A 27,688-nucleotide genomic window follows, 5' to 3' on the forward strand; every position below is an offset into this window, starting at 1 on the left:
GGTTGGCAGGAGCAAGGACCGAGCAACGGGAGCTCACCCCATTGCGGGGATTCAAACCGCCGACCTTTTGATCGACAAGTCCTAGGCTCTGTGGTTTAACCCACAGCGCCACCAGCGTCCCTAGGTACACTTCTAGTACCACAGTAATAACAGAGGTTCCAGGGATTAAACCTTGGTGCTTTTGCTTGCAAGACATGTGCTCTACTCATAAGCTACAGCTCCACCCCATCAGTCAGCCATCAGTGCTTGCCTCTCAGTGGATGTCATCTTCTGTTCCTATGGTAGCGCTTGGATAGGGCTCCACGAGTCTTGGGTCACCTTACCTTTTATTGTTCAGCTTGGGAAACTTTCCTGGAATGCTGTTCTTGACTGCAGACTGCAGGAAGATTTGGACTATGGCAGATACAATCACAATAAACTCCCCAGCGTCACGGCGTTTAGGTTATAGGGTTTAAGGTTATTGTCACAAAATTATAAACACTTAAATACACCTGGCAATCACACTCTGTATATGTGCAGTTGTCTGCTCACTCGTAAAACTTCCCAAAGAGTTCCTGCTTTTATACATTCCATTTCAGCGCAGACCTGGAATTGTACACTTCTCTTCAAATGAATGTGGCATTTCAAACAGAGAAAACATCTGTAGCTGGCTTTCCTCCTGAGTGGATTTTTTCAGCCATGCATAATCCCGTTTCCTGGCATTTGAGGACGATTAGTTGGATTAACAAGATGCTATCTGCTGTCACTAGCTATGGAAAGTAACCTCCTTGCAAAGATCGTAATGGCACTTGATATATCACACAGCTTTTATAGCCATCACGAGGTGTAACTGCAAGAGCCAGTTCCAAAGCAGGTTGTGTTTCAAGTCCCACAAGGCCCCTTCTTGACTTGTAAGGATTGCTGGTGGTCGAGGCCAACCATTCAGATGACTTTGACAGTGTCCCACTGGTGACCAGAAGTCACTTTGTCAAAATGACAGATGAGCTGTGCATGTAGCTTTTTCACTCTGCCACTTCGTGTGTGATGTCAGCTCTGCTCACTTGTCAAAAGTAGGTATTTTTGTTATATCCAGCAGAGCCGGTGGGGGAGGAAAAGGGAGCTAAGAAAGCACAATCTGGTTGAATAGCTCCTAGTCAACTATTATTGAGGATAATAAACTCTGCTCTTTCCCCTAATCTGTTTTATGTGCTGGAGTGCAGAAGTAGGAATAGGAGCTGGTTTTTTGGAAAGTCATTCTGGCCCTGCTGGGTTAAGATTTTCCAAAAGCTTATTATTATCTTCTTGGACATAATGCAATACATTTATTATTATTCCAATAAGTAAACCCATTACGGGGAACAAAACTGTTTATGTGACTTACTACTCAGTAGCAATGAATGTGCTCTATGAGCTGATGGAAGCAACCTTCTATGTTCTGCTTCTAGCACATTGCTACAAAAATAACTCTTCAAAAGGTTTTTATATGATAATAATTATAACCATAGGAATTGGGTAATGGTCAAACTGGAGCTCACTGTATGAGCAACTAGGACCTGGAGGAACCATCATCCTGATTTCTTGATGAGGGCACTGGGGAGATGGCTTAGGAAGCCAAGGCTGCCCCATTACATTTTGGTGCTGGAGACAGAGCAGCAGATCTCTGCTCCCCAAAGTCAAGATGCTTAGCACCCAACGCTGGTCAAATTATTGTATCACCTGAGCCAGAACACCCCACAAGTGACTCTGGCTTCATACACACCAACCCGTATGTAGCACAAAAATGTAAGGTCCCCCCCAATCCAGAATCATTCATGTTCGTCCTTATCATGTTGTTTTCCATCTAGATTGATTCTAGATCCTGCTGTCCACAAGGGAGGGTGTGGTTACATGAGATATGTTTGAAAACCCTGCCCTTAATTACTTCTTTTCCTCCCGGTACATTCCCCAGGTGACTGCAGAAGGAAGTGGTGCTTGCAGTTTTGGCATATGCACACCCACAATGTCACTGGGTAGGTGTGGAAACACCCTCTGTTGCTGGGACTGCCTGCATCTGTTGTCAAATGGACACGCTGCAATGGATTTTATTTTCAGAATGAAGTCAGTTTCTCAAGAGGCAGTAGCAATTGCAGCTGTATTTTACTCTTGTTGGGGTAACTGGACTAATTAAAGGCACTTGTATTTGACATAAACCATCAGCATGACTTGAAGCCGCCAGTTGAGAGCATTTGTATGCATAGGAACTTTTGCACAGGCAGTGCCCCTCGGTATTGGCGCTACTCTGCAATCCACAGCTACATAATGAAAGCAAACTGATTCTAATACAGTGGTACCTCTGGATGCGAACAGGATCTGTTCCAAAGCCCCATTCACATCCTGAGTAGAATGCAACCCGCGACTGCGCGTCTGCGCGGGTCACGATTCGCTGTGTCTGCACATGACGTCATTTTGAGCATCTGCACATGCGTGAGCGGTGAAACCCGGAAGTAACACATTCCATTACTTCCAGGTCACCGCGGAGTGCAACCTGAAAACGCTCAACCTGAAGCATATTTAATCCAAGGTATAACTGTACAGTGGTGCCCCGCAAGACGAATGCCTCGCAAGACGAAAAACTCACTAGACGAAAGAGTTTTCCGTTTTTTGAGTCATTCCGCAAGACGAATTTCCCTATGGGCTTGCTTCGCAAGACGAAACATCTTGCGAGTTCTTGCGAGTCTGTTTCCTTTTTCTTAAAGCCGCTAAGCCATTAATAGCCGCTAAGCCGCTAAGCCATTAATAGCCGCTAATAGCCGTGCTTCGCAAGACAGAAAAACCGCAAGACGAAGAGACTCATGGAACGGATTAATTTCGTCTTGCAAGGCACCACTGTACGCCATAGCAGTGAAATAGGGCCAGAGCCGTCTTTCCCATTGGGCTTACTGGCGCGTTGCACCAGGGCGCCGGCCTCTCAGGGGCGCCCCAGCGAGTGGGGGAGCTGAGCGGCTTTGCCGGCGGCCTCCCCTTTCCCTCCTGCACGCCCACCAGCTGCGCCTCGTCAACCATATGGCTGGCGGACATGCAGCTTCCTTCCCAAGCCCCTGCGGGAGGAGAGCGCTCCCCACAGAGGCTTGGGAAAAGGGCAACAACTCTGGGAAATGGGGTGGGGGCACCGGAGGGATCTTTGCACCACAGCGCCGGGTATGCTTAAGACAGCCCTGAATAGGACTAGGTCTGCAGTGTAGTTGCTGGAGAGTGGGAAATAAGTACCGTCTGAAAATCCCAAAAGTAAGACAAATAAAATTCGACCATGTATTAAGGAGTCTTCTGGTTGCCTTTTCTGAAGGCTGTAGAGAAGATTTATGTTTAAATATGTTAATAATGTTAGAGGATTATCAAGTTTATCATAATTGCCACCAGCATTCATTGGTCTTCATTAGTCAAGAAAGGGTGTGATGCCACTTATTTGAATGGAAGTGCAATGTAGAAGTGATAGATTTGACCCAGTGGCTTTAGGAAATTAGGTCAGCCTTAAAGCTGTAGTATATTGCCTAAAAAGGTAGCTTTTTGGCAGACCTGCATGGATCTTGTTTTGTTTTTTCCCCAGGAAAACTGACATACCACTTTTACAACTTTGTTTACACAGGTCTGCCTAAGCTGTTTTCTCTCCTTTGTAATATTTGCTAATACGTAGCACAGGCAAGATCACAGAAAGAAAATAAAGCCAGGGTCAGCTCTTATTCTAGCTGCAAGTACTTTAAGGCAGCAGTGTCTGGAGGCCTCCTTGTTTAGATAATTTTGTAATAGAAAACAGATTGCTGCTACTTTCTTTGGGCTACTATGTTTATTTTGCTGTTGCTTTTCAAGCTCTTTGGGCAGAGGTTCACAATTTTATGCAAAGGCAACAAAGAACCTCCTTGACATGTTTTTCCTTGTGTTTAAATCTGCGGTATAATTTATAACTCACTAAAACGTTTCAGTATTTCAAGGTCAGAACGGGGAGGAAAAAAGTACTGAAGAAAATAATGCCCTGGACCCAAAAAAGACACTGTAACACATACCTGCCCTTCGCATTTTAACACACTGTGGATAACACACACACATACACACACTGATGGAAAGAAAAGCATTCCCTGTTGCTTCCTCTGTCATCTGTCATATTTTAAAGAATAGAGTATCATGAGAACACTGGAGCTTGGTGATGTATTAGGGTCATATATCTCTAGAAGATCATTTCTTTAAAGCCCATGAGCGGTAGAAGACATGATTCTGGCCAGACAGATCAGCAGGGGATTTTTCTTTCTTTCTTCCTTCTTCTTTAATCTAACTCTGTTTTTGTGTTATACAGAAGTGAATTTCTTCATGGGATATGACTTGTTGCAAAATAAGCTGGGAGGCCCAGTGGGCTTTGTAAACCCTTTTGAAACTGAACGGCTTCAAGGGCCGCTTTGTTCAGAGTTTTTAGTACAGGCTCTGGCCACAAGGAAGCCCAACAAGCTAATATTTGTCATGGCCCAAATCTCCAGTGTAAAGACCGTCTAAGCAGACCTTTGATATGTAGGAGAGATGGAGAAAGGGAGAGAGAGAAGAAAATCACAAGGCAGCTGCAGTGGAAGCAGTGACGGAATGAAAAAGGCTATGAAAAACGTTATCATTAGGTGAAGCACAATACTGGTAGGGTAAAACTTCGGGGAACTATTCAAAGAACTCAGCAGTTTTCTTTTGTTGAGAAAACACGGGCATCCTAGAGAAATTCAGTTGTCATATTTAGGAGAACATCTTATTACTTTTGACTGTTGGACTGCAAACACTTTTCCTTTGCACTCAATATCAGTGGTACAGACCCCTGGGATTTTTCAGCTGCCTTGATCCTACCCAGTACCCATATATTTGACCGTGCATGGTTGCTTGTCCCACAGTGACATCAGGGAAAAGCTATAGCTCCCAACAGAGAAAGTGAGAAGGTACTATCTGGGCACAGGGCCAGTGACAGCGCAAGTGAAGAGCAACTCAAATGCAACATGCATGATAAGAAAATGGACACTTTGAATGTGACATAAGCTCAGGTGTGATATGAGTTTTGTTTCTATGAAGATGTGCTTAGTTTTGAACACTCCTAGTTATAGAGAGAGAGGGCTGATTATCATAATTTCAGAGGGCTCACTACAGGCATTGATAGGTTTGTTTTATTTTGAAAGGGAGCTCCCGATTCTTTCCACACAAAGCTGCTTCAGCAACCATTCCCTCTTTCTGTGGAACAGTGGATATTAGGGACCAGAAAAGTCTCAACATACTCACCAAACAACATTTTTTCCATATTCTTTGGGGGAAACCATTGCTGTCAATGTAATATACAGTGGACGCTTGGGTTGTGAGCGTGATCCATGCGGGATGGACTTTCCCAACCTGCAGTGTCCACAACGGCATGTCTGTGCATGTGCGGGTTGCGATTCGGCGCGTCTGCGCATGCGCAAAGCACAATTTAGCACTTCTGCGCATGCACTACTGCCGAAACCCAGAAGTAGCCCATTTTGGTACTTCCAGGTTTTGGCAGTCCGCAACCTGAAAAAATGCAACCTGAAGCATCTGTAACCTGAGGTATGACTATAAAAACAATCCAACTTTTGTAGTATCTGTACAGTACCTTGATCTCAGAACATCCTGGTCTATGGGCAGACTGTTTTAACAGGTTTCAAATAAAATACTCAAATCAATCCTATTTTTTTTAGACAAGATCCTTCATAAGTTAATTAAATTTACTAGCGGGCAATTGATAATAGCAGAAGATCTTAATTTTGTAATATGCAGCAAAGCACTGCATAAAAATTCCTCTGTCCCAGTGGGAGCCTAGCATTGGAGTACTGCTCCAATCCTTTAACATTTTGTTGATGCATGGAGACATGTGAATCAGAGGGTCAGACACTTATTCACATATATTTTTCTGAGTTATTAGTTATATTCTCAGCTGGGCTATGTACTAATCTCTGCCCGCCTAGGAACTCACATGGGCAGATAGTTATCCTTTATACAGAGCATGTTATAGTAGAGGTGAGATTGCAAATTAAAACTAAAGGTCCATTTCATCCAGTGCGGCATCTAGATCCAGTACTACTTTTGAAACAACTCTCAGTAGAATCAATTTCAGCAGCCATAAAGGAGTGTTTTGATATAAATATAACCCCAAGAATGAGCTTCACCACAATCTGGGATGCTATAAAAGCAACAGTGAGGGGCAAAGGCATTGTAGAATCTGCTACGTATAAAAGGCGGACTGATCCAATTAGGCAAGGTCTCTTACAAGAGATTGAATCCGTGGAAATAAAACACAAATGCTCTGGCTCCTCAAAGTTTTTAAGACTTTTAGATAATAAATGTAAGGAACTAGAAGCACTGGGCTCATATAAGATTGCCAAATCTCTGTTGTGTGTTAAACAGAAGTACCACAAGGCAAGCAATAAGCACTCCAAACTCTTCCACATGAATTAAAAGAGAAACAGACAGTTAATAAAATTCATTACGTGACAGAAAAGGATGTGACTATCGCATAAGATTAGTCCAAGATTAATGCTGTGTTTGCAGAGTATTACCCAAATTTGTACAGCTCAGTAAAGCCCAACAAGAATCATATAGATATGTATTTAACTGAAGCTGATACAAATCCTATCATTGAGACACCAAAAAATAAGTTAAATAAAAACATTTCAGAAGAAGAGATTCAACAGGCTATGAGAAGGTTAAAACACACCAAGGCACTAGGTTCAGAAGGATTACTAGCCCATTTATATATATATATATATCTGAAACCATCGAGTCCCACATTTGGCCACAGTATTAAACTCAATGTCCAGAATTACGGTATTTCCTAAATCAACATAGGCAACAAGCTGGGACACACAGACCCATTACTCTGTTAAACCACTATCAATTTTTTCCCTTTTAAATTAGCTTATTTTCTAAATGCAATGATGACTGATAATATGCATCCTGACTATGCATGTGTCATCCTACAGCGACATATTGCAGACTCTATTATTCATTATTCATTTGTTAAATTTCTATACCACCCTTAATCCAAGGATCACAGGGCGGTTTACAATATAAAAACACAAAAATACATTCCGTAGTAACAAACCAGTTTAAAAGGCCATAGATCATTTAATTAGCCAAAGGCCTGGGAAAAAAATGAATGTTTTTGCCTGGTACCTAGAGATCTCTAATGAAGGCGCCAGACAAGTCTTCCTGGGGAGAGCATATACCCAAATGGAGCCACCCACTCTTGTGTTGCCACGTTCTGGGCCTCTCATGGAGAAGACACACGAAGAAGGGCCTCCAATGATGATCGCAGGGTCCAAGTCGGTTCTATGGGGAGAGGCAGTCCTTGAAGTATTACGGTTCTGAGCTGCTTAAGACGTTATAAGTCAAAACCAGCACTTTGAATTGGACCTGGAAACTGATTGGCAGTCGGTGCATTAGGAGGCTTTGAATATCACATGAGATACTACATGTAAGAAATGAACAGGCTACTGATGCCCAGTATTTTAAAAACTGTAATGCTGCTGTCAATTAGGCCATTGTCTTATAACAGCAGTCTCCCACCTAAACAATAAAAATTTGGCTCTAGTGCCCACCAATGCTATGGAGGCAGAGCTGCAAAGATTCTGGCTAACTGTTCACCAGGAACTTAAAAAAATATATAGACAAGGCAGAATATTATATTTGTCAGCAGAGCTTTGGTCATTATATTTATTTATGGGACCAAATAATAAATTTAAATTTAAAGACTTGATGAACTTTATTCTGGTAGCAGGTGGGCATTGAATAATACAAAGATGGAAATGGTTTGGATACTGGTGCCTGGCTAAGGAATGTTTGCTTGATTTCGATTTCTGAAAAGATTAAGCACAGTATCAGGCTCCTGCAGGGAAAAGAGAAACTTTCTATGCTACCTGACTATATATATATATATATATATATATATATATATATATATATATGCTTTCGTAGATTTTCACGGGTACAGGAATGCAGGTTTTGGTGTCCTCGGGTATCTTCCCGTGTAAAAGTTGGGGTGTCTAGGCGACGTTTCGACGAGGTCTCACTCGTCATCTTCAGGCTTGTGCTTTCGGCTTCTTGTTACTGGAACAGAGCAGGATCTCAGTGTTTGTATTTATAGGAACTCAAACACTGAGATCCTGCTCTGTTCCAGTAACAAGAAGCCGAAAGCACAAGCCTGAAGATGACGAGTGAGACCTCGTCGAAACGTCGCCTAGACACCCCAACTTTTACACGGGAAGATACCCGAGGACACCAAAACCTGCATATATATATATATATATATATATATATATATATATATATATATCTCACATATATAATGTCTGCAGCAGCAGCAGAAATTTGGACAGCATGAGTCTACGACTGGTGGCAATGATAACTATACAATATTTTATGTCTTCTCTCCACCACCCCCAATGTATCTACTTACCCTTGGTGCCTTGAATAGATGGGGTTTGTTCTTTGTTTTGCTGTTGTTCTATTTGCTATATTTAATAAAATAGTTTCCATGGTCTTTCAAGCTGTACTCTGGTAGAGGCAAAAGTCGCCTCTTGTAGGCATAGCTAGCAACAGATGTGTACATTTTGGTGTGACTTCCACAAGTATCTACTGGATGGTGTCAGTGGCAACATACTTTCACCTTGGTGCTCAAACGATTTATTGCTGACATTTGTTTGCCGCCCCATAACATAACATTGTCTGGATGACTTGCGATCAAAGCAAAACAGAAAGTTGCTTTTTAAAATGGAGGAACTCTGTAAGTATAGCAAAACAAAAGCTGCTACAACCCAAAATTTGTTTTAAAAACAAAACAGAACTGAGGCTCACGTTATCAAAGGGAATTGAAGAGCCTGGGCAGAATGGCCTTCACTTGGCATCAGAGCATGCATATATCTACATATATATCTCAAGGACCGCCTCTTTCCATATGAACCCAGCCAGACCCTGAAATCATCTTCTGAGGCCCTGCTTCATGTGCCTCCTCCATTAGAGGTCCGGAGGGTGGCAAGACGAGAACAGGGCCTTCTCTGCAGTGGCTTCCCATTTGTGGAATGCTCTCCCTAGGGAGGTTTGGCTGGTGCCTTCATTATACACCTTTAGGCAACAGGCAAAAACTTTCCTCTTCAACCAGGCCTTTGGCTGATTGACTTCCAATGCAATTTTAAACTGTGTTGGGGGGGTTATTGGGTTGTTGTTTTTTTTGTTTTATTATGTATTTGGTGTTTTTGTATTGTGATTTTATGTTGTAACCGCCCTGAGACCTGCGGGTATTGGGTGGTATACAAATTTAATAAATAAAATTAAAATAAGAATACATGTGCTTATTAATTTATTTTTTAAAAGGTTTTTTTCATCCAACCCCAAGTTTTTATTGTGAGTGAAACTGCTTAAACCATAAACTGTTTCAATCCATTGAGGTGAATGAGGGGAAAGCAGTGGCAGTTAGGGAAACAGAGCAAAACATATGTTTAATATAGTGAACTCCCATCCCATCCAACTATTGTATTTAAATGGGGATATAGTGTTCCCTTCCCTCCCCTTCTCTCTCTGTCATTTTTACACCAGTACAAGCACACACATTTATTTCTGTAGCACAAGGGCCATATCCTACAGACTGAAAGACTCAGGTGTGCAGCTGAGTGCAGGATAAAATTTGTTTAAGCATCAGGCACACCACAGGAAGTGATTGTTTGGCCTTTAGGGAGTGGTGTGAACTGCTTATATAACTTGGTGGCAGGATGAAAATTTGCAGTGTAAATTATGTAGGGTCTTTGTGCAAGCTCAAACCTTTGCTTTGATTAATATCTCCTTTGGGCCAGGCTGGAATGCCAAAGGGAGTAATAGATGTTGGCAGAGACCCCTCGTAGCCAGATCTGTAACACCATCCATACTTCGTATCAACAACGCCCTGCTGCTCTGGGCACTGTGGTCCTTTCAACCTGCAAGATTCAGGGCCAGTTTTGGCATGGATGCAGCAGTGCTTTTGGAATGGTTCCAGCTGAAATGCGCATATAGCAAATGCTATGTCGGAACCGAGAATTCACTGAATTTACTTTAACGGAAAGATTCGTCGGCACGATTCAGCATGGGGCTGGTACCATGGCAAACTTGACTGCACTATGCAAGGAGTTTCACAAGAAGAGCACCATTACTGAAAAGTGATGTTTTTCTTCACCACTTGACGTGCCTTCAGTTGGTTACAACAACATGAAGCAGGACCTCATGGATAGCTTGGACAGGTCCTGAGGCAAAGATGTTTAGGCTGAACAGAGATTTATCCAACCACCCATTCATATTTGTAACTCAGGTACAAATGTAGGCATCTAACATGCTGTAAATTGCTTAGAGACCTTTGGGTAGCAAGCAAGTCTAAATAGTAGTAGATTGTTGTTGTTGTTGTTGTTGTTTAGTCGTTTAGTCGTGTCCGACTCTTCGTGACCCCATGGACCAGAGCACACCAGGCACCTCTGTCCTCCACTACCTCCCGCAGTTTGGTCAAACTCATGCTGGTAACCTCGAAAACACTATCCAACCATCTCATCCTCTGTCGCCCCCTTCTCCTTGTGCCCTCCATCTTTCCCAGCATCAGTGTCTTCTCCAGGGAGTCTTTTCTTCTCATGAGGTGGCCAAAGTACTGGAGCCTCAGCTTCACGATCTGTCCTTCCAGTGAGCACTCAGGGCTGATTTCCTTAAGAATGGATGCGTTTGATCTTCTTGCAGTCCATGGGACTCTCAAGAGTCTTCTCCAGCACCATAATTCAAAAGCATCAATTCTTCGGCGATCAGCCTTCTTTATGGTCCAGCTCTCACTTCCATACATCACTACTGGGAAAACCATGGCTTTAACTATACGGACCTTTGTTGGCAAGGTCACGTCTCTACTTCTCAAGATGCTGTCTAGGCCTGTCATTGCCCTTCTCCCAAGAAGCAGGCGTCTTTTAATTTCGTGGCTGCTGTCACCATCTGCAGTGATCATGGAGCCCAAGAAAGTAAAATCTCTCACTGCCTCCATTTCTTCCCCTTCTATTTGCCAGGAGGTGATGGGACCAGTGGCCATGATCTTCGTTTTTTTGATGTTGAGCTTCAGACCATATTTTGCACTCTCCTCTTTCACCCTCATTAAAAGGTTCTTTAATTCCTCCTCACTTTCTGCCATCAAGGTTGTGTCATCTGCATATCTGCATTAGCAAATACAATAAATGATATAAGCCTAGGCTTGTACAAAATGCTTCATGTGCAGTGTTTGAGCATGATGATTCCTCTTCTGCTCTTTAGAATACATACCCATGTGAAATGACCCAATGAGATCTTCAACGCTATCCAGGATTTTGAGCATATGTAACAAAGGGTAGATTATGTGTTTTCCAGATTTATTGAAGTGGCACAGGAGAAATATTTTGAAAAGCTGCATGACACTGAAAATACAATACAAGGCTGTTGAAAACATCTTTTCAAAACAAGAAGAATAAGAAAACACAGCTGGAATGTAACACTGGAAGTGAAATTAGCATCTTGAGAATTAGCATCTGTGCTCGTTGTACAGGCTGTTTTCCCTCTGCACCTTATAATCAAACCTTAGGCTCAGAACACAGCAAGTCAAGTTATTCTAGAGTGCTCCCCACATTCCCAAAAGAAAGCACAGCTCCTGTTCCAAGCCACATGCCTGTTGAAGAAAGCAATTCTTAAGAGTGGTTGATAGTTTCTTTTTTCTTTCTTTTAGCTGAGACGCAATAGGGAATCCTGTTGGAATTTTGGCAGCTGACCTAAAACTGTGGTTTGGAACAGATCCTGTTCCAGGTCTTTGCCAAACATTTTCGATTAAAAAAAACTTTTCATGTTGGCATTTTATTTTACTATACCATATGAGTTAAGGATTTTTTTTATTTATTTCTGATATGATTTGTCATTATAATGGGCCTTTTATACACAGAGCTCTTTGATGGTAGGTAAAATATAGGCCATGCTTTGGGGATGAATAAATTATTGGTGAGGCAAGATTGCAGAACAGGCAACATTGAAGTCAGCCTCTGTTAGGTTTGTCTGCCTTGTGAATGACTTGACGCAAACTTTGATTACCACAGAAAATGAAATTTCAGTCCAGTAATTCATGATTAGTAAAAGAAACTGGCTTCTAATGAAGTGATCAGATCTCTCTTGTTCATTATGTATGTCAAAGTTTGTTGCTGGGTTGCTTCTCTCACATCCTAGAGCTGCACTCTAGCATAACCAAGAAATTAAGCAAAGAAGGAAGCTCTGTGGATAGAAATGACTTTATACAGTGGTGCCCCGCAAGACGAATGCCTCGCAAGACGGAAAACCCGCTAGACGAAAGGGTTTTCCGTTTTGGAGGTGCTTCGCAAAACGAATTTCCTATGGGCTTGCTTCGCAAGATGAAAATGTCTTGCGAGTTTCTGCAGGTTCCCCCCCCTTTTCCCCAAGCCGCTAAGCCGCTTATCAGCTGATCTGCTAAGCCGCTAAGCCACTTAACTGCTGATCGCTAAGCCGCTTATCAGCTGATCCGCTAAGCCGCTTAACAGCTGACCGCTAAGCCGCTTATCAGCTGATCTGCTAAGCCGCTTAACAGCTGATCTGCTAAGCCCGCTAAGCCGCTAATAGCGCTAATCCGCTAATGGGCTTGCTTCGCAAGACGAAAAAAGCGCAAGACGAAGAGAATCGCGGAACGGATTCTTTTCGTCTTGCGAGGCACCACTGTATCTCAGGGCCTCCTATGTAACAAAGTGACTGGGGTACAAATCGGCAGAGATTTAAAAGCCTGCCTTCTTGTAAGAAAGGAGTGTCAGCAGAACTAAGGGGGTATGTGTAACCTTCACCCCAATAAGTATTCATGAATAAACTTATTTACTTGTGTAGGGCATTCTTTTTCTTCTTTCTTCTTCTTCTTTGGCGATCACTTGTAGCCGAGTAGGATTGTCTTCCATAAACACAGTTTTAACAATGATTCCGTAAGTGACTATGGAGGCCAATTCTGGATCCACACATACTTCCAGTGGTTTCCGGGCGGGAGTTGATCACGTTGTGGCTTTGCCAAGCGTGCCTTCCTCTTAGCACATTTCTCCTTTGCATCCTGAGTTCGAGTGTCTTCAAAGCCTATGACACCTTTGGTAAAGGCTGTTCTCCAGTTGGAACACTCATAGGCAAGTGTTTATACTACATTTTTTAAAGATTTGCCTTGAGAGAGTCTTTAAACCTCTTTTGTTGACCACCAGCATTACGCTTTCCATTTTTAAGTTTGGAATAGAGTAGTTGCTTTGGAAGACAATCATCAGGCATCCGCACAACATGACCAGTCCCAACGAAGTTGACGTTGAAGAATCATTGCTTCAACACTGGTGATCTTTGCTTCTTCCAGTACACTGGTATTAGTTTGCCTGTCTTCCCAAGTGATGTGTAAAATTTTTCAGAGACACCGTTGATGGAATCTTTCGAGGAGCTGGAGTTTATTCATTGATATGGACCTGGTTGGGGGAGGAATGTATATTTGTGAACAAAGCACAGATGTGCCTTTTTCCCCCTAGCTGTCTATGGGAGCTCTTTCACACTCCTTATCTCTGAAAATGGTAGCTCTTTTGCTAATTTTACAGAAGAAATTGTTCTGATCCTCTCAGCCATTGGCTGGGCTGCTGTGAGACTATGGAATGTTCTTAAACATTTTAATTGCTGAGAGGGAGAGCTTAGTGATAGGTAGTTGACGAAACAATGCAGCTTCTGTGGACAAATTGGAAGATTAATTTGGTTGACAGAAACCTTGCACAGGGCTTCAGGATAGGTGTGTCTGCTAGGTGGAATATGTAAGGGGAGGGACTGACAACAGTAAGAATGCTGGAGAAGTTGAGAAACTATGTGAAATGAGGCCAGGAATGAGGGCAACTCAAGAGAAATGAAGTTCCTAATACCTGAGAGAAGTGGCAGAAAGTATTTGCAGTATTCTCAGAAGTGGGGGCTTTAAGGGAAAGATAAGTAGAAGGGTTGGATGAGAAAACAAGTTGGAGAAACAGGAGGACTCTAAGAAAGCAGAGAGGAAGGAACTAAAAGGTAATTTACAGAGATAAGAGTGGGAAGCAATCAAGACAGTGGCATGGGGTGAGGTGGGAGCTGTATGTATTGATTTGAAAATCTCTAGGTGTAGGCCTCTAGTAGATAGAATTATCCAATTGACTCTTCCAAGTAACCCCAAATTCCTTATTTTCAGGCAAATCTGAGATTCTAGGATAAGCCCTGAATGTCTGGCCAAGTAATCATAGTGTAATTGCATCAATTGTCACTCTGCATTGGTTTTAGAAACACTATCTACTCTCCCACCCACCACTTCCCACCTCATCCTGACTGTACCCTGCAGAATCATCAGGGAAGTTCTCTTGCACAAGCCACAATGAAGTGAGCGGGAGCTTCTCAGGAACCCACTACTATACCATGCACAGCAACTGTTAACTTCAGAGGGAGATCTTCCTCCCAGTGTCCTGAGGTTTTTTCTTTTTTTAAAAAAAACAACCATCCATGGTCTAATATTTATGATCTCTCCCGGTGTTTATGCATGAAAACTAAATTTAAAAAACACCCAGATGTGAATCTGTAAACCATCTGTTTAAAATAACTGTTGTGCATGACTGTAATTACATATTATTTATTATGAATCTTGGGATCCTATTATGGATTTTGCCTGACTCCTAGCTTTATGATTTATAAAATGGTTTATATATTTATGAGCAATATGTCTCTTCTGTACTCACGGATGCCAAAAGTACACTGCTGTCCTTTATTTATTTTTTTAATGACAAAAGAGGGAGAAAATCCTCTCCTCCTTGCCTTATAAAAAAGTTGGCTTCCGAAAGTTGCAGTCAGACGGGGTCCCCCCCCCCTTCCTTTGAAGGAGCATTATCGACAGATCTGTGAGCTTTCAACAGCTTCTGAAGCACACTGTAGACAATGTATAAAGAGTTTTGGCTGTATTGGCTTTTCTTTATTTTTGTCCCTTTTTTGCTTCGAGTTAACGGCTGGAAGAAAGTATTGAAATGATGCACTTTATGGTTAAAGAAACAACTGGAAGCAACAGATTTCCCAGTTAAGGCTTATTTGACCTAGTTACTCCACTCCCCCTCTCGTCCCCTACAAAGAACAAGACGGATTTCACTAGACTAGTGGCACCACTTAAGAGTGAAATTTTGGGAGGCGGATTAAAACAAAAAGCAACAGAATTGTTCCTTGTTTGATGAGGTTTTATCTTCTTTCCTTACAATCCATACAGGGCCTCGGAGACCTGCCTTTTACAACAGTAGACTACAATAGACCAAACAATGATTTACCAACTCTGCTTAATCTGAGGGGCAAGATAAAAAAAGGGGAGGGGTGGAATGATTATACAGAGAAATGTCCTTTTCCTCCACATCAAGTTTTACTGTTCATGACATTTCTGAAGATATAGGCTACATGGTATGAATCATGTTAGACCATAACACTTTTCAAAGGAATATTCTGGAATGGTTTAAGGGTCATATCTAGCTGGAGCAGAAAGCAGGCACAACTCCAAAGGTTTCAGTGGAATTACACATGCTTGTTTTAAGAGATGAATATTCAGCAGATCTTTTGAAGTATAGAATAGGTAATGCAATATCTTCCTTGAGCCAACTGTGTGCTGGCAGAGAATCATGCAGGTTTTCGACCTGTATAGACCTCTTCATCAGGCAGACAGCTTTTTGTTTTGCTTTTTACCTCTATTATAAAACAATGCTCCATTACGTCTGGAACTTTGACAAATCCTTTTGGCCAGAAAGGAATGGTAAAATAGTACATTGGCTAAGACCGCAATGTTGTATGCAAACTTTTGAGCTACACAGGACATTTCCTTGTGCTGGATGTTTCAGTTAATTTGAAGCGACTGAAAAATTCACTTGCAACCTGGAGGGAGGGAGTGTGCGTTGGCCATGGGGTAAGGTGGGGTGACACCCTGGTAGTAGTAGATGCATAATTAGGGCTTAGGCTGGACTGGGAATTGATTTGCAAAAGAAGTGGGTGGTGAGAAGAGACTTTGAAAGAGGAGGGGAGGGAGTAGAACAATTGCATGGATATTAAAGTGGGAGAACGAGACAAAGGAGAAGGCTTGGGGTTTTCCCCCCATATGAGTTTTTAATATAGCAATTCTAAGTGAACAGTTGTGGGAGAATCCTGTGTTTTGTTTTCATGGTAGTGGCTCTATTTCAGGGTACAGAAGGGAATTGCTAAATGATTCAGGTCAGGCGAAAGCAAATACAGTACCTCTTCACACAATCCATGGTTAAACTATGGAATTTGCTCCCACAATACAGGATTAGAAAAATATGTGGAGGATAAGGCTATCAGTGGATACTAGACATGATGGGTATGCTCTGTCTGGACGAGATAACTGTTAGGTGGCTTTGTAGCCGGTTGACTCATTCATCGACATCCTAGGAGAAAAGTGGCAAGTGGGGTAATAGAGGGTTCTGTCCTGGGCTCGTTGTTCTTCAACATATCTTTATAAAGGACTTGGATGAAGGTCTTGAAGGGATACTCATCAAATTTGCAGATGGCACCAAAATGGAGGGGTAGACAATGCTGCTGAAAACAGAATTTCGATTCAGTATGACAACAGATTGGAGAACTGGGCCAAAACTAGCAAAATGAATTTCAGTAGGGATAACTGTCAGGTTCTGGACTTAGGCAGGAATAACCAACTGCACCAGTATAAGATGGGGGGGGGGGGCACCTGGCTTGCCAGTAGTAGATGTAAAAAGGCTTTAGAGGTCTTAGTAGACTACAAGCTTAACATGAGTTAACTGTGATGCAGCAGAAAAAATAGCAAATGCCATTCTAGGCTGGATCAATAGAAGTCTAGTGTCCCACTGTATTCTGCATTGGTCAGACCACTCCTGGAGTACTGTATTCAGTTCTGGGCACCACAATGTAGGAAGGATATGGACAAGCTGGAACTTGTGCAGAGGAGGAAGACCAGGATGATCAGGGGTCTGGAAACTGAGCCTTATGAGCAATGGTTGAGGGAATTGGGTCTGTTTAGCCTAGAAAAGAGGAGGCCGAGAGGAGTTATGATAGCCATCTTCAAATATCTAAAGGGCTATCACATGGAGCAAGCTTGTTTTCTCTTGTTCCAGATGCTAGGATCTGAACCAATGGCTTCAAGTTCCAAGAAAAGAGATTCAAACTAAACATCAGGAAGAACCCCAAACTAGCTAGTTGTAGATGAATAAGCAAATGGGCATGCGCTTGAAATCCCTGTGATTTGAAGAAGGGCAGTATAGAAATGTAATTAATAATAATAATAGTGACTCTTAAATGTGTGTTGATGACTTGGTTAGGTTTTTTAAAAATAAATCGGAACACATCTCTTAACATAGGCAGCTTTTCTGCATTTTAAGTTTGAATATATTACTTGAATCTTTGCTTACATGGAAAAATCTCTCTGCCCCTTTCTTAAATGGTGCCCCGTTAAAAGACAAATTTTGGCCCTGACATTACTTAGCCAGTTTCCTAAATGTACACTGTGCTTGCATTGAGCCGATTCGGAAGTGCAAGGGAGCTGTATTGGTGAGCTGGAGTCCACGTAACCCAGATTTATGACTAAGTGTTTGCAATTGTATACTTGTGCAAAAGAGCCAGAATAACACAGGACTGAATCATTCTGACAATAGACAGTATTCTTACAGCAGCTGATCCTCTGCTTGAGAACTCAAATTCTTCCTGCTCATACTTTATAGTCACTGCAGTTGAAATAATTGCAGATTTGGCTTGGTGAGGGAATAATGAATCATAGCTTATAACAAAACATTGTCTGCACTTACTGCAGAAGGAATAAGATGGCGTAGGATAGTTGGGAAGATACAGCCCCGTCTTTTAAAAGCCCTCACTTATAGTAAAGACTTTGAGCTAACCTTTAAACGTACCTTGGCTTGGGCCTTAGGAAACAATGAAGCTCAGAGCCTCTTCATGACTTCATTTTATGATTGACATTCTTCCTTCCCCTTTGATTTCCCCCTCCTTTTGGGGGTCTCTAATTATGCCATATGATCTGCTAAGTGGACAGTGCCATCTGGCAAATGAGCTTCTGTGTCATGTAATGGACCAAACCAGTAATTATAGGTGGGGCTTTATGCAGAGCCCCCCCCCCCCACTTTGCTGTGTTTAAGGAAGGAATTTCCAGTAGTAAAATGTGATTTCTAAAAAAATAAATGGTGCAAGGCTAGGGTGGGGCCGAGTGCTAGGAGATGCTTGAAGATCAGAAGATTGTCACCCATCAGTTTTGTTATTTATTACCAGTATTACTACCTTCACTCAGTTTTTCTTACTGGAAGCAAGCTGAATCGCAGCAAGAAGTGCTCTCACACTGCTGCAGCCATGTAGCCTTGAATCAGGTCTTGTACCGACAGTTTGAGATCAGTTATTTAATTTTTTTTGTAATGTAAGGGGCACAATTCAGGTGAAATTAAAACACAAAATTAAAAATGAGAACGGGCACACCCCTTTCTGTTTCTGTAGTGCCCTGACCTGCTTGCAGTGGTTGTTTGCAAGAGGAAGGAGAAGCCAGTTCATTAGGGGGTTTAGGGTATCTTAACTTCCCATCATCTTCCTTCCCAGTCCAGTGCTGTGATGAGTAGAAAATTAGCGCTCTCTTCTCTTCCAGTCCCTGAAGATCAGAGAGAGCCATGTCCTGCTAGGCTGTAGAGAATGTGCAGAGTGATCACACAAGTTAGAGTGGCTCCTGCTTTCACTTGCCCATGGCTGTTTCTACCATGTGGCCCTGGGAGGGTTGGCCAACAGCAAATGTGGCCCCCAGTCTGAAAAAGCTTAGTCACTCCTAATTTAAACTAATGAGACTTGAAAGGGCATAATGTTTAGAATCATAGAATCATAGAGTTGGAAGAGACCACAAGGGCCATCGAGTCCAACCCCATGCCAAGCAGGAAACACCATCAGAGCACTCCTGACATATGGTTGTCAAGCCTCTGCTTAAAGACCTCCAAAGACGGAGACTCCACCACACTCCTTGGCAGCAAATTCCACTGTCGAACAGCTCTTCCTGTCAGGAAGTTCTTCCTAATGTTTAGGTGGAATCTTCTTTCTTGTAGTTTGGATCCATTGCTCCGTGTCCGCTTCTCTGGAGCAGCAGAAAACAACCTTTCTCCCTCCTCTATGTGACATCCTTTTATATATTTGAACATGGCTATCATATCACCCCTTAACCTCCTCTTCTCCAGCTCCCTTAGCCGTTCCTCATAAGGCATCGTTTCCAGGCCTTTGACCATTTTGGTTGCCCTCCTCTGGACACGTTCCAGTTTGTCAGTGTCCTTCTTGAACTGTGGTGCCCAGAACTGGACACAGTACTCCAGGTGAGGTCTGACCAGAGCAGAATACAGTGGCACTATTACTTCCCCTGATCTAGATGCTATACTCCTATTGATGCAGCCCAGAATTGCATTGGCTTTTTTAGCTGCCGCGTCACACTGTTGGCTCATGTCAAGTTTGTGGTCAACCAAGACTCCTAGATCCTTTTCACATGTACTGCTCTCAAGCCAGGTGTCCCCCATCTTGTATTTGTGCCTCTCATTTTTTTTGCCCAAGTGCAATACTTTACATTTCTCCCTGTTAAAGTTCATCTTGTTTGTTTTGGCCCAGTTCTCTAATCTGTCAAAGTTGTTTTGAAGTGTGATCCTGTCCTCTGGGGTGTTAGCCACCCCTCCCAGTTTGGTGTCATCTGCAAATTTGATCAGTCGTTGATAAAGATGTTGAATAAGACCGGGCCCAAGACAGAACCCTGTGGCACCCCACTAGTCACTCTTCTCCAGGATGAAGAGGAACCATTGATGAGCACCCTTTGGGTTCGGTCAGTCAGCCAGTTACAAATCCACTGAGTGGTAGCATTTGTACCATGTATTTATTTACCATGTATTTATTTGACCATGTATTTATTTAAAGAACTTTTCCCTTCTTTTCATCATTGCTGCTGCCTGTGTTCCCTGGATTGTGTCTTTAGTTTGCAGTTTTATTGTTTGTTAGAAAGAAAGAAGTTCATTGAAGCCATCTTTGTCTTTATTTGGTTTGGAAATTCAGACTTTTTTTTTTTTAACAAACTCTACTATGCAAACCTGTTGAATAGTCGTGGCTAAATATTTTTGTTCGCACAAGGAAGTCCAATGCCAGGTATTCTGAAGTCCCAGCTATAGTTTACACAAATATTATCATTTCTACAGTATACCAAAAAGTAACATTAGTATGAAACGAGTCACATGTTTCCTTTGGCATAACTTTATCTAGGTTCAGTATCCTTTTTAAAGTTGCCACCACTCCCCCTTTCTCCCCAGTTTTTCAACTCCCTGCTGATGCGTTTGTGTCGCAAGAGGGAAAGCATCTCTGTATGAAGAAGGGGTATAATGTCCTCTCTGTATTCCAACGATTCCTTGTGGAGCAGAGGGAAGATTTTCTGAATCTGACTTCATGGCGTGCTACCTTATTGGGAGAAAATGGAGACTGATGCTGTTATTTTGCTCTCCTCTTTTCCTCCCCACAGAACAAGGAAGTGACATGCAAACGAGAGAAGTGCCCAGTGCTTTCTAAGGAGTGTGCTCTGGTCATAAAGCAGAGAGGGATGTGCTGCGAGCGATGTAAAGGTGCAGTGGACTTCATGCTTATCTCTCAGTTGTTCTTTTTTAAAAGTTATTGCATATATATTTGACAGAATAAAGCCCAAAGCTCTACAGAATTTGCCCACACAGAAACACACCCAGCAGTAGACAGAAAGGTGGAACTGTGTCATCCACTCAGCCCTTGTCCAGCGGAGTCACGACAGCATCCCAGGGTGGCGAGGAGCGGTGATGACGCAGGAACAGTGGCAAGGTCAGCATGGTGCAAACCTGCCGGCAATGCCAATCTGGTGCTCCTTTGCTACCATAACCCTTCTCCTCTCCTTCCTGGTATGCTGCAGAAATTGGACTGGATGGAGATCAGGGTGCACCGCAGCCCCAACCTTGCTGCGCACTGTGGCACAACCACTGCAAATGAGTTTGTTCATTTACCTGCCTTTTAACTAACAGGAGGCATGAAAATGATAAATCAATACCTTCCCACTAATTGTTAAAGTGGTGCCAACCATCTCCTCAGTCGACACCTATCTATTATTGGTGGCATTACTGTTGCTGGTGTTATTGCAGCATGCCTTGTCTCTTTGAGCTGGTTCTCACAACGTTGGTAAGCCAAACTATGGCTTAGTGAGACCTTCCATTTTCCTGCTGCAGTGCTCAACAACTGATATCAAAATGGCTATGCTGGCTGGAGTTGATGGGAGTTGTAGTCCAGAACATTAAGGGTGTTGGGGAAGGTAACACGTTAAAAGCATCACTTACTGTTAGTAGCAGCAATTTATTGTTCACTGTTACTTGTTGTTAGAACAAAAAGTGTAGTTTATTTATCAATAGGTTTGATGCTTCTGTAATAACAATTACTGGTCATTGGCCATAATAAAGCGATAAGATACAGAAACAGTTCATTTTGTTGGCCAATCAATTAAATTATCTTTGAAAGTTCTAATGAATCACTACAACTTTTAACAGCGCTAGGTCAGATTTCCAGAAATGTGAATGATTCACTGAACATTTTTCACTGCGTATTTGAAGGATTGCATTTAAAAGAAAAGGGCACGTTTTAAATAGAAAAGCAGTGAGAGTAATGTAGGATAAATCTGTTTTAAATAGAAAAACAACAAAAAGTTTTCTGACAAGTGCTCCTGACATGCATGGAGTAACTTAAAGGGGGGTATGTTGATGGGGAGCTCTGAACCCCACAACCAACACAAACATAATATCAATATACAGGGGGGAAACACAAGAGAAAGAAAACAGAATATGCTATGATTCTGACAAAACAGATGTGGTGGATATGGATGTGTATTTTTCCTTGATGAATAAAAGCATTTGATGGCTGATATGTTTATGCACTTTTTCTGGCATGCAGCCTTGTTTTTCTGAGTGTGTGCCCTGCTAGACCAACCTGAATCCACCAATTTATATAAAATGCTGGCTTTAAAACAAACAATCAAACCTACAGTTTGCGGCAGCAACTTTTAAGAAACATGTAAACTGAAATTGCATACATTTAAAATTTACTAATGGGTCTCACCCTGGCTGTTAATATCGTCTGTATTCATGTACCTTTAATATCTCTGGGTATTGGTTGCTCCCGTTTATTAATTGGGCCCTAAGCATCACACCACATTGAAATTATGTCCTGCTAATCAGATGCTTCATACGTTCAACTTACTATATATCTCCTTTTTTTATTGAAAGCATTTATATCTTGCTTGTATTATGCAACCCAAAAGAGGTTGGTATAATCCATCAGTGACTCGATTATATTATGGATTTTGCCAGTTCTGGGTGTTTCCATGCAGAAACATGTAGCTATCTGTTCCCATTCTTCAGTGTAGTCACGTGTTTACAAGAGGGGTGGCCTTCTGGATGTTGCTGAGCAACATCTCCCACCATCCTTGGTCATTGGGCACACTGACTGAGGCTGCTAGGAGTTGTAGTAAGCAACATATGGAGAGCCTTAGATTAGCCACCCCTGGTCTAGGGTTAGATTTCATTCTTTGGTTTCATTCTTTGCCTTTGGGGTAACTGATTAAAACTGCCAAGGATGTCTCATAATTACAGCCAGAGTATCAAGGCTGGAAAGGAAATTTAGCTACAAGACAGAGGAATTCATGTGGTTTTGGAGCACCTCACATACCTAGAGCAATTACAGTGTGGCAGGCTTTGTGTAAGCAGTCGTGCATCCAGCCAGTCACTGAGGAAGACAGCTACATTTACAAAATAATCTAAATCAGCTATGTTCTAGATGCTGAACTACAGACAGTGCTATTGCCAGTAGAAGGGATTTGACATATTTGTAGATTTTTTCACTATGGCTGGCGAAAGCAAAATTTGCAGCTTTGTTAGTGGCCTTAGACATGACCTGGTCTTCTTTAGATTCCTCTTTGAATACCTTCTTTAGCATGACTTTGACACATGGGTAGATGCACAGACGCCCATTAGGCAATGCATTCTGTTGTCATACTGTATTGTAGCAAGGACTCACTTACCAAGATTACCCCTGAAACCTGTTTTCAATACAAGGCTTATCCCTTGTGCAAGAGTATGTGAAGTAACCATTCTGAAAGAGTTGCTTAAGCATGTGGAGAGTGAAATGTTCTTGGTGGTGGAGCAACCACAACCAGCTCAGACAGATTGAGATGTCTGGAAAAGGCTTCTAGTTGCGGCACATGATTTTCAGGGAGTCATAGGTCATACCAGACCTCCTTTTTTAGAAATACGGGCCTCATGGGGTTGGATCCAGACTAAACTGCTCTTAGGCCCCATTGAAATCAATGTGAAAAGTTAGTACAGTAATGACTGATATTAAGTCCCAAAGGTTTCAGCAGGAACTGAGTGCAACTAACTAAGCCCTTAGTATTGAATTGCTTTCCTAACAGGAAAACAAGATTTTTGCAGACCTTTATGTAATTCTATAGAAAGAGTTAAATCGTGAATTTTTGCCTCGTTTCTCCTACAGTTGTAGCAGTAGGGCAAAACATGCCTTTTCCCTTCTCTCATTTATTCAATATATTTAATCAAAACATATGAGATCACGGATTGTTATAGAAATGGATTTGGCAGTCTTTCCTTATTTAGTTGGACGGAGATATGTCATTTTAATTTGGGTTTGTCTCCATCTATAACAATATGTATTTGCTTTCTGAATAAGTGTTTGTTATTAGTGGATTGGAGATGGATAAGGTACGTTTATGATAACTGTGAGCCATACTCTGTTCTTGTTCCCAATGCACACCTCCCATTGATGTCAATATGAGTGCAGGGCAAAGATCACACCCTAGAACTGTAGAAGGATGACTTTGGAAGTGGTTTCTGGTTATCTAATCCAATGCCTTCTTTGGCAGGATCCCCACAGATAAGAATGCCTAGTCTTTGTCCAAGGGCAACCACCATGGTGTCAAGTGATAGTTTAGGATCACAACCATTTCCTTTCACTCACTGCGCGATAGCATTTTACTAGTTGTCTCCTCTTCCCAGAGGTGGCCCAGGGACTTCCCACAGGGGAGTGTCGGCAAATTCACTAAATCACAATCTCCAGGATTCTTTAGCAACAGCTAAACTGATATAAAATCAGCATGCTTGTCGTGCGAATATACCTTCACAATGTCTGTGGCATGCCCCTAAAAAAACAACAACTCCCAAGTTTTGATTAATGTGACATTTGCCTTTGAATGGAATTTTATAATTTCTAAAGACACACTTTTTCTATATGGAGAAAGTTAGGGTAAATTCACGTTGCCTTTCTGCATTTCAAGCCACATTTGCACAGAGCTGTTTGCATCAGAGAGAGGGCAGTCATGTTTTCACCGGATACACATGAACTTATTGGTCCCCCCACCTTGGAAACCCCCATGGAACACCTACTCATTCAACTGTCATCTACATTTGTGTGCTCACCTGCTCCTCCTGATGACTGTTAGACTGTGTTCGCATTACGACTTATTCTGCTTCCAGTTGTCTATGATCAGATCAAAGCTGGTTTGAGAAAAACCCCTGCATCCAACAGCAGTTTTTGTCAAGAAACTGCAGGATCGATATGGATTGTGACTAATGCCATGTGAATGCAATGCCAAAAATTAGCAGTGGGAACACACTGGATGCTGTATAAGTTGTAATGTGAACAACTCCCACCTGGAAACCTATGTCCCCACTGTGGAAGGACGTGTGGATCTAGAATTGGCCTCCACAGTCACTTATGGACTCACTGTTAAGACCGTGTTCATGGAAGACCATCTTACTCGGCTACGAGTGATCGCCAAAGAATAAAAGAAGAAGAATGTGAACATACCCATAAATTACTTTATGCATATACATATTGTCCTGCAGGTGTGGCTCACACCAGTATTCAGTCACTGCTTTAGTGAGAGCAAGTGAGCAGGTCTTGTGGCAACACAGGAGGTGGGTTCTGGTAAGGGCAGGTGAATCTTCCTCTTTTAATAGTCAACTGCTGTAAGAGAAGCTGGCATTTAACTTTAATTCAGAAAGAGGTGTATCTCGTCTATAAGAAGTTTGGGTAACTTTCCACAGTTCTGCGTAGCCGTGTACTCCTCCTTCTTTTCAAATGCCATTCATTCTCTATTTCTGTCATGCACGTATATTGGTTTTTTTTGCTGCTGCTGGTGATTTACCATCCATTCAATGCATGCACAGTTGAAATATGCCCAGTTTCCCCCCTCCAATGAGCATGCTTGAGTACCAATTCCAAGTGCCATGGGAGGGGCAGCGTATTAAGACATGCAACCCCAATATATGCCAACTCCATCTAAAAGATGGAGGGGCGCTTTTTAAGCAATTTGCACCCCAGTTCTCCGCACCCCCATCTCCCAGTTTTGAGAACTAACCGAGACTAGTACTAGATTGCTAGCTGAGATAATCAGAGAAGCCAACTTGAAAGATTATTCCTTGAGCACAGTTGCTTTTATCTTTACAAGTTAATAAATCATGTTGTTCCTTAAAAAAAATATCAAAAAAATCAGAAGTTTGCTTTTTTATAGAGGAAGCAACACAGCAGTATCTACTTCCCCTTTCACTAAAGTTTTCGTCCGGCATGGAACTTTAAGGCTGCTCCAGGATGGTGCGGTTGACTAGTAAGCAGTCCTTGAATGGTGAGGCATTCACTCACAGACTTAACTCACAAAGCAAATGTCTAGGGAGTCCAGTTTTTGTTCAGGTAGTGTCAGGGAACTGCCATCAGTGCAGGATGGAGAGAGCAAAAGCCAGATGGACTATAGAGAGCCTCCAGGGATCGTGGGAAGTAGCTCCTCTTCAACGGAAGAGAATAAACGCGGCTCCAGTGGAGAGGAGGTGCAGGAGTCGGCAGTGGCGAGGCGGTCCCGGGACTCCTTGCCTGGGAGAAGCGGGGAGGGAAGGGGTCCTCCGCTGCCCACGCCCTCTTTATGCAGAAAGCAGTCGTGCAGAGAGGGGAGGCGCCGACTGGGCGTCAAGGAGCTGCTTTGTTGGGAAAAGTTTAAGAACTGCCCACTCACGGATTCTACCAGTGATTTAGTCAGCCACGGGAGAGTGGTGCTCCGGACTGATAAACTTTATTTTGGTAGCTAAGCCAAGTCTTTACAGCCAAGTAGGGAGATATTTGCCTGCTTGCTCCCGAGCAACCCCTTGAAAACATAACAGGTAGTGTAAATATTGCAGTGTTCCCAGTTTGGCTGAGTATAGAAACACACATACACACACACTTCTATCCTGCGCTTTGCACAAGTCAGGGATGGGAGATCTCTGGTCCTCCAGATATTGCTGAACTGCAACACACACCGCAGCCTTAATGTGTGCAGGTTCCTCTTGACCAATGCTGAAATGTAAAGATTTCTTCATGATCCGTCCTTAACCATGATTTTCCAGTGCTGGCCACAGAGGACTGCTACCCTGCAATTTGTAACCAGCTTCAAATTCTGGTTGGTTTATGTGGGAATCTTAGTTAATATCAATGCAGACATTATGATGAGCATGTTAAATAGTACGGTGGGAGGTTGGGGGTAGTCTCCTTGCAAGTCTGTTAAGGGTTATGTCTGTGCTAGTCCTATTAATGCTAGGTTATTACAAGTTTTGCATCAGTAAAATAATTTAAGAACATTTTGGGGCATGGCCAGGCAGTGCCTTTGATTTTAATATGTTACAAAAATATGCAACAATGCATTTACAGTGGTACCTTGGGTTAAGAACTTAATTCGTTCTGGAGGTCCGTTCTTAACCTGAAACTGATCTTAACCTAAGGTACCACTTTAGCTAATGGGGCCTCCTGCTGCCACCGCCCGATTTCTGTTCTCATCCTGAAGCAAAGTTCTTAACCCAAGGTACTATTTCTGGGTTAGCGGAGTCTGTAACCTGAAGCGTCTGTAACCCGAGGTACCACTGTACTATCCTCCGTGTATAGAATTTGCAGTTCTTTTAACTTGGTCTACATATTAAAGTTTATGAAATACAGATGCTTTTTTTAAAGGGGCATTGTTGGGCTGTTTTTATATTTCTGCACTAGTTTGTCTGGACTTTCCTCTGAGGAACAATTTATCAAGAATTAAATATAACATGTCCTTGAATGTTTTTCTCCCTCCTGATGTTTATTTTTCATGCCAAGAGAAACTTTAAAAAAGGAGTAAGGAGTAAAAGAAAAAGAATTAGAAAAATCCACCGTAGGAAAAGGGGATTATGGGGCCAATATACAGTATGTTACCATAATTTTTCCCTCTTGGGAGTATAGGAAACGACCTGCTTATAAAATTCCTGCTAACTTAAAATAAGCAAAAATGCCTGGCGAATTTTTAGTTTTGAAATGACTGTTTTGAATGAAGTCTTTAGGGAAAGAGCGAGCAGCTTATTTAGCAACCTGGTGCATCAATGTGTTTCATAGGCCAAAGTGGGCAAGTCTCATTAGTTTATATTGCAATATTAGAAACATGGCAGATTCCACACTACAAGGAGTGATGGGCATCTTTCACTGTTCTTCAGTATCATTATTTAGAGACATCTGTGCTAAAATGTAATAATAGTTGCCTTTGGAAGATGCTTATATAGGAGCCCTGACCTTTACTTTCTGA

At 42.3% G+C, this 27,688-nt stretch overlaps 1 protein-coding gene across 2 annotated transcripts in view; it reads left to right on the forward strand.

Annotated features, from left to right (window-relative positions):
- The window catches only part of BMPER (BMP binding endothelial regulator), a 169,237-nt gene that overhangs the window by 15,788 nt on the left and 125,761 nt on the right, over window positions 1-27,688 (forward strand). For both annotated transcript variants that reach the window (XM_077916511.1, XM_028750015.2), the window contains exon 3: window positions 20,564-20,663. In XM_077916511.1, the coding sequence (XP_077772637.1) occupies window positions 20,564-20,663 (100 nt within the window). The remainder of the gene's footprint in view (window positions 1-20,563; window positions 20,664-27,688) is intronic.

This window comes from Podarcis muralis, chromosome 12, assembly GCF_964188315.1.
Source record: "Podarcis muralis chromosome 12, rPodMur119.hap1.1, whole genome shotgun sequence".
NCBI lineage: Eukaryota > Metazoa > Chordata > Lepidosauria > Squamata > Lacertidae > Podarcis > Podarcis muralis.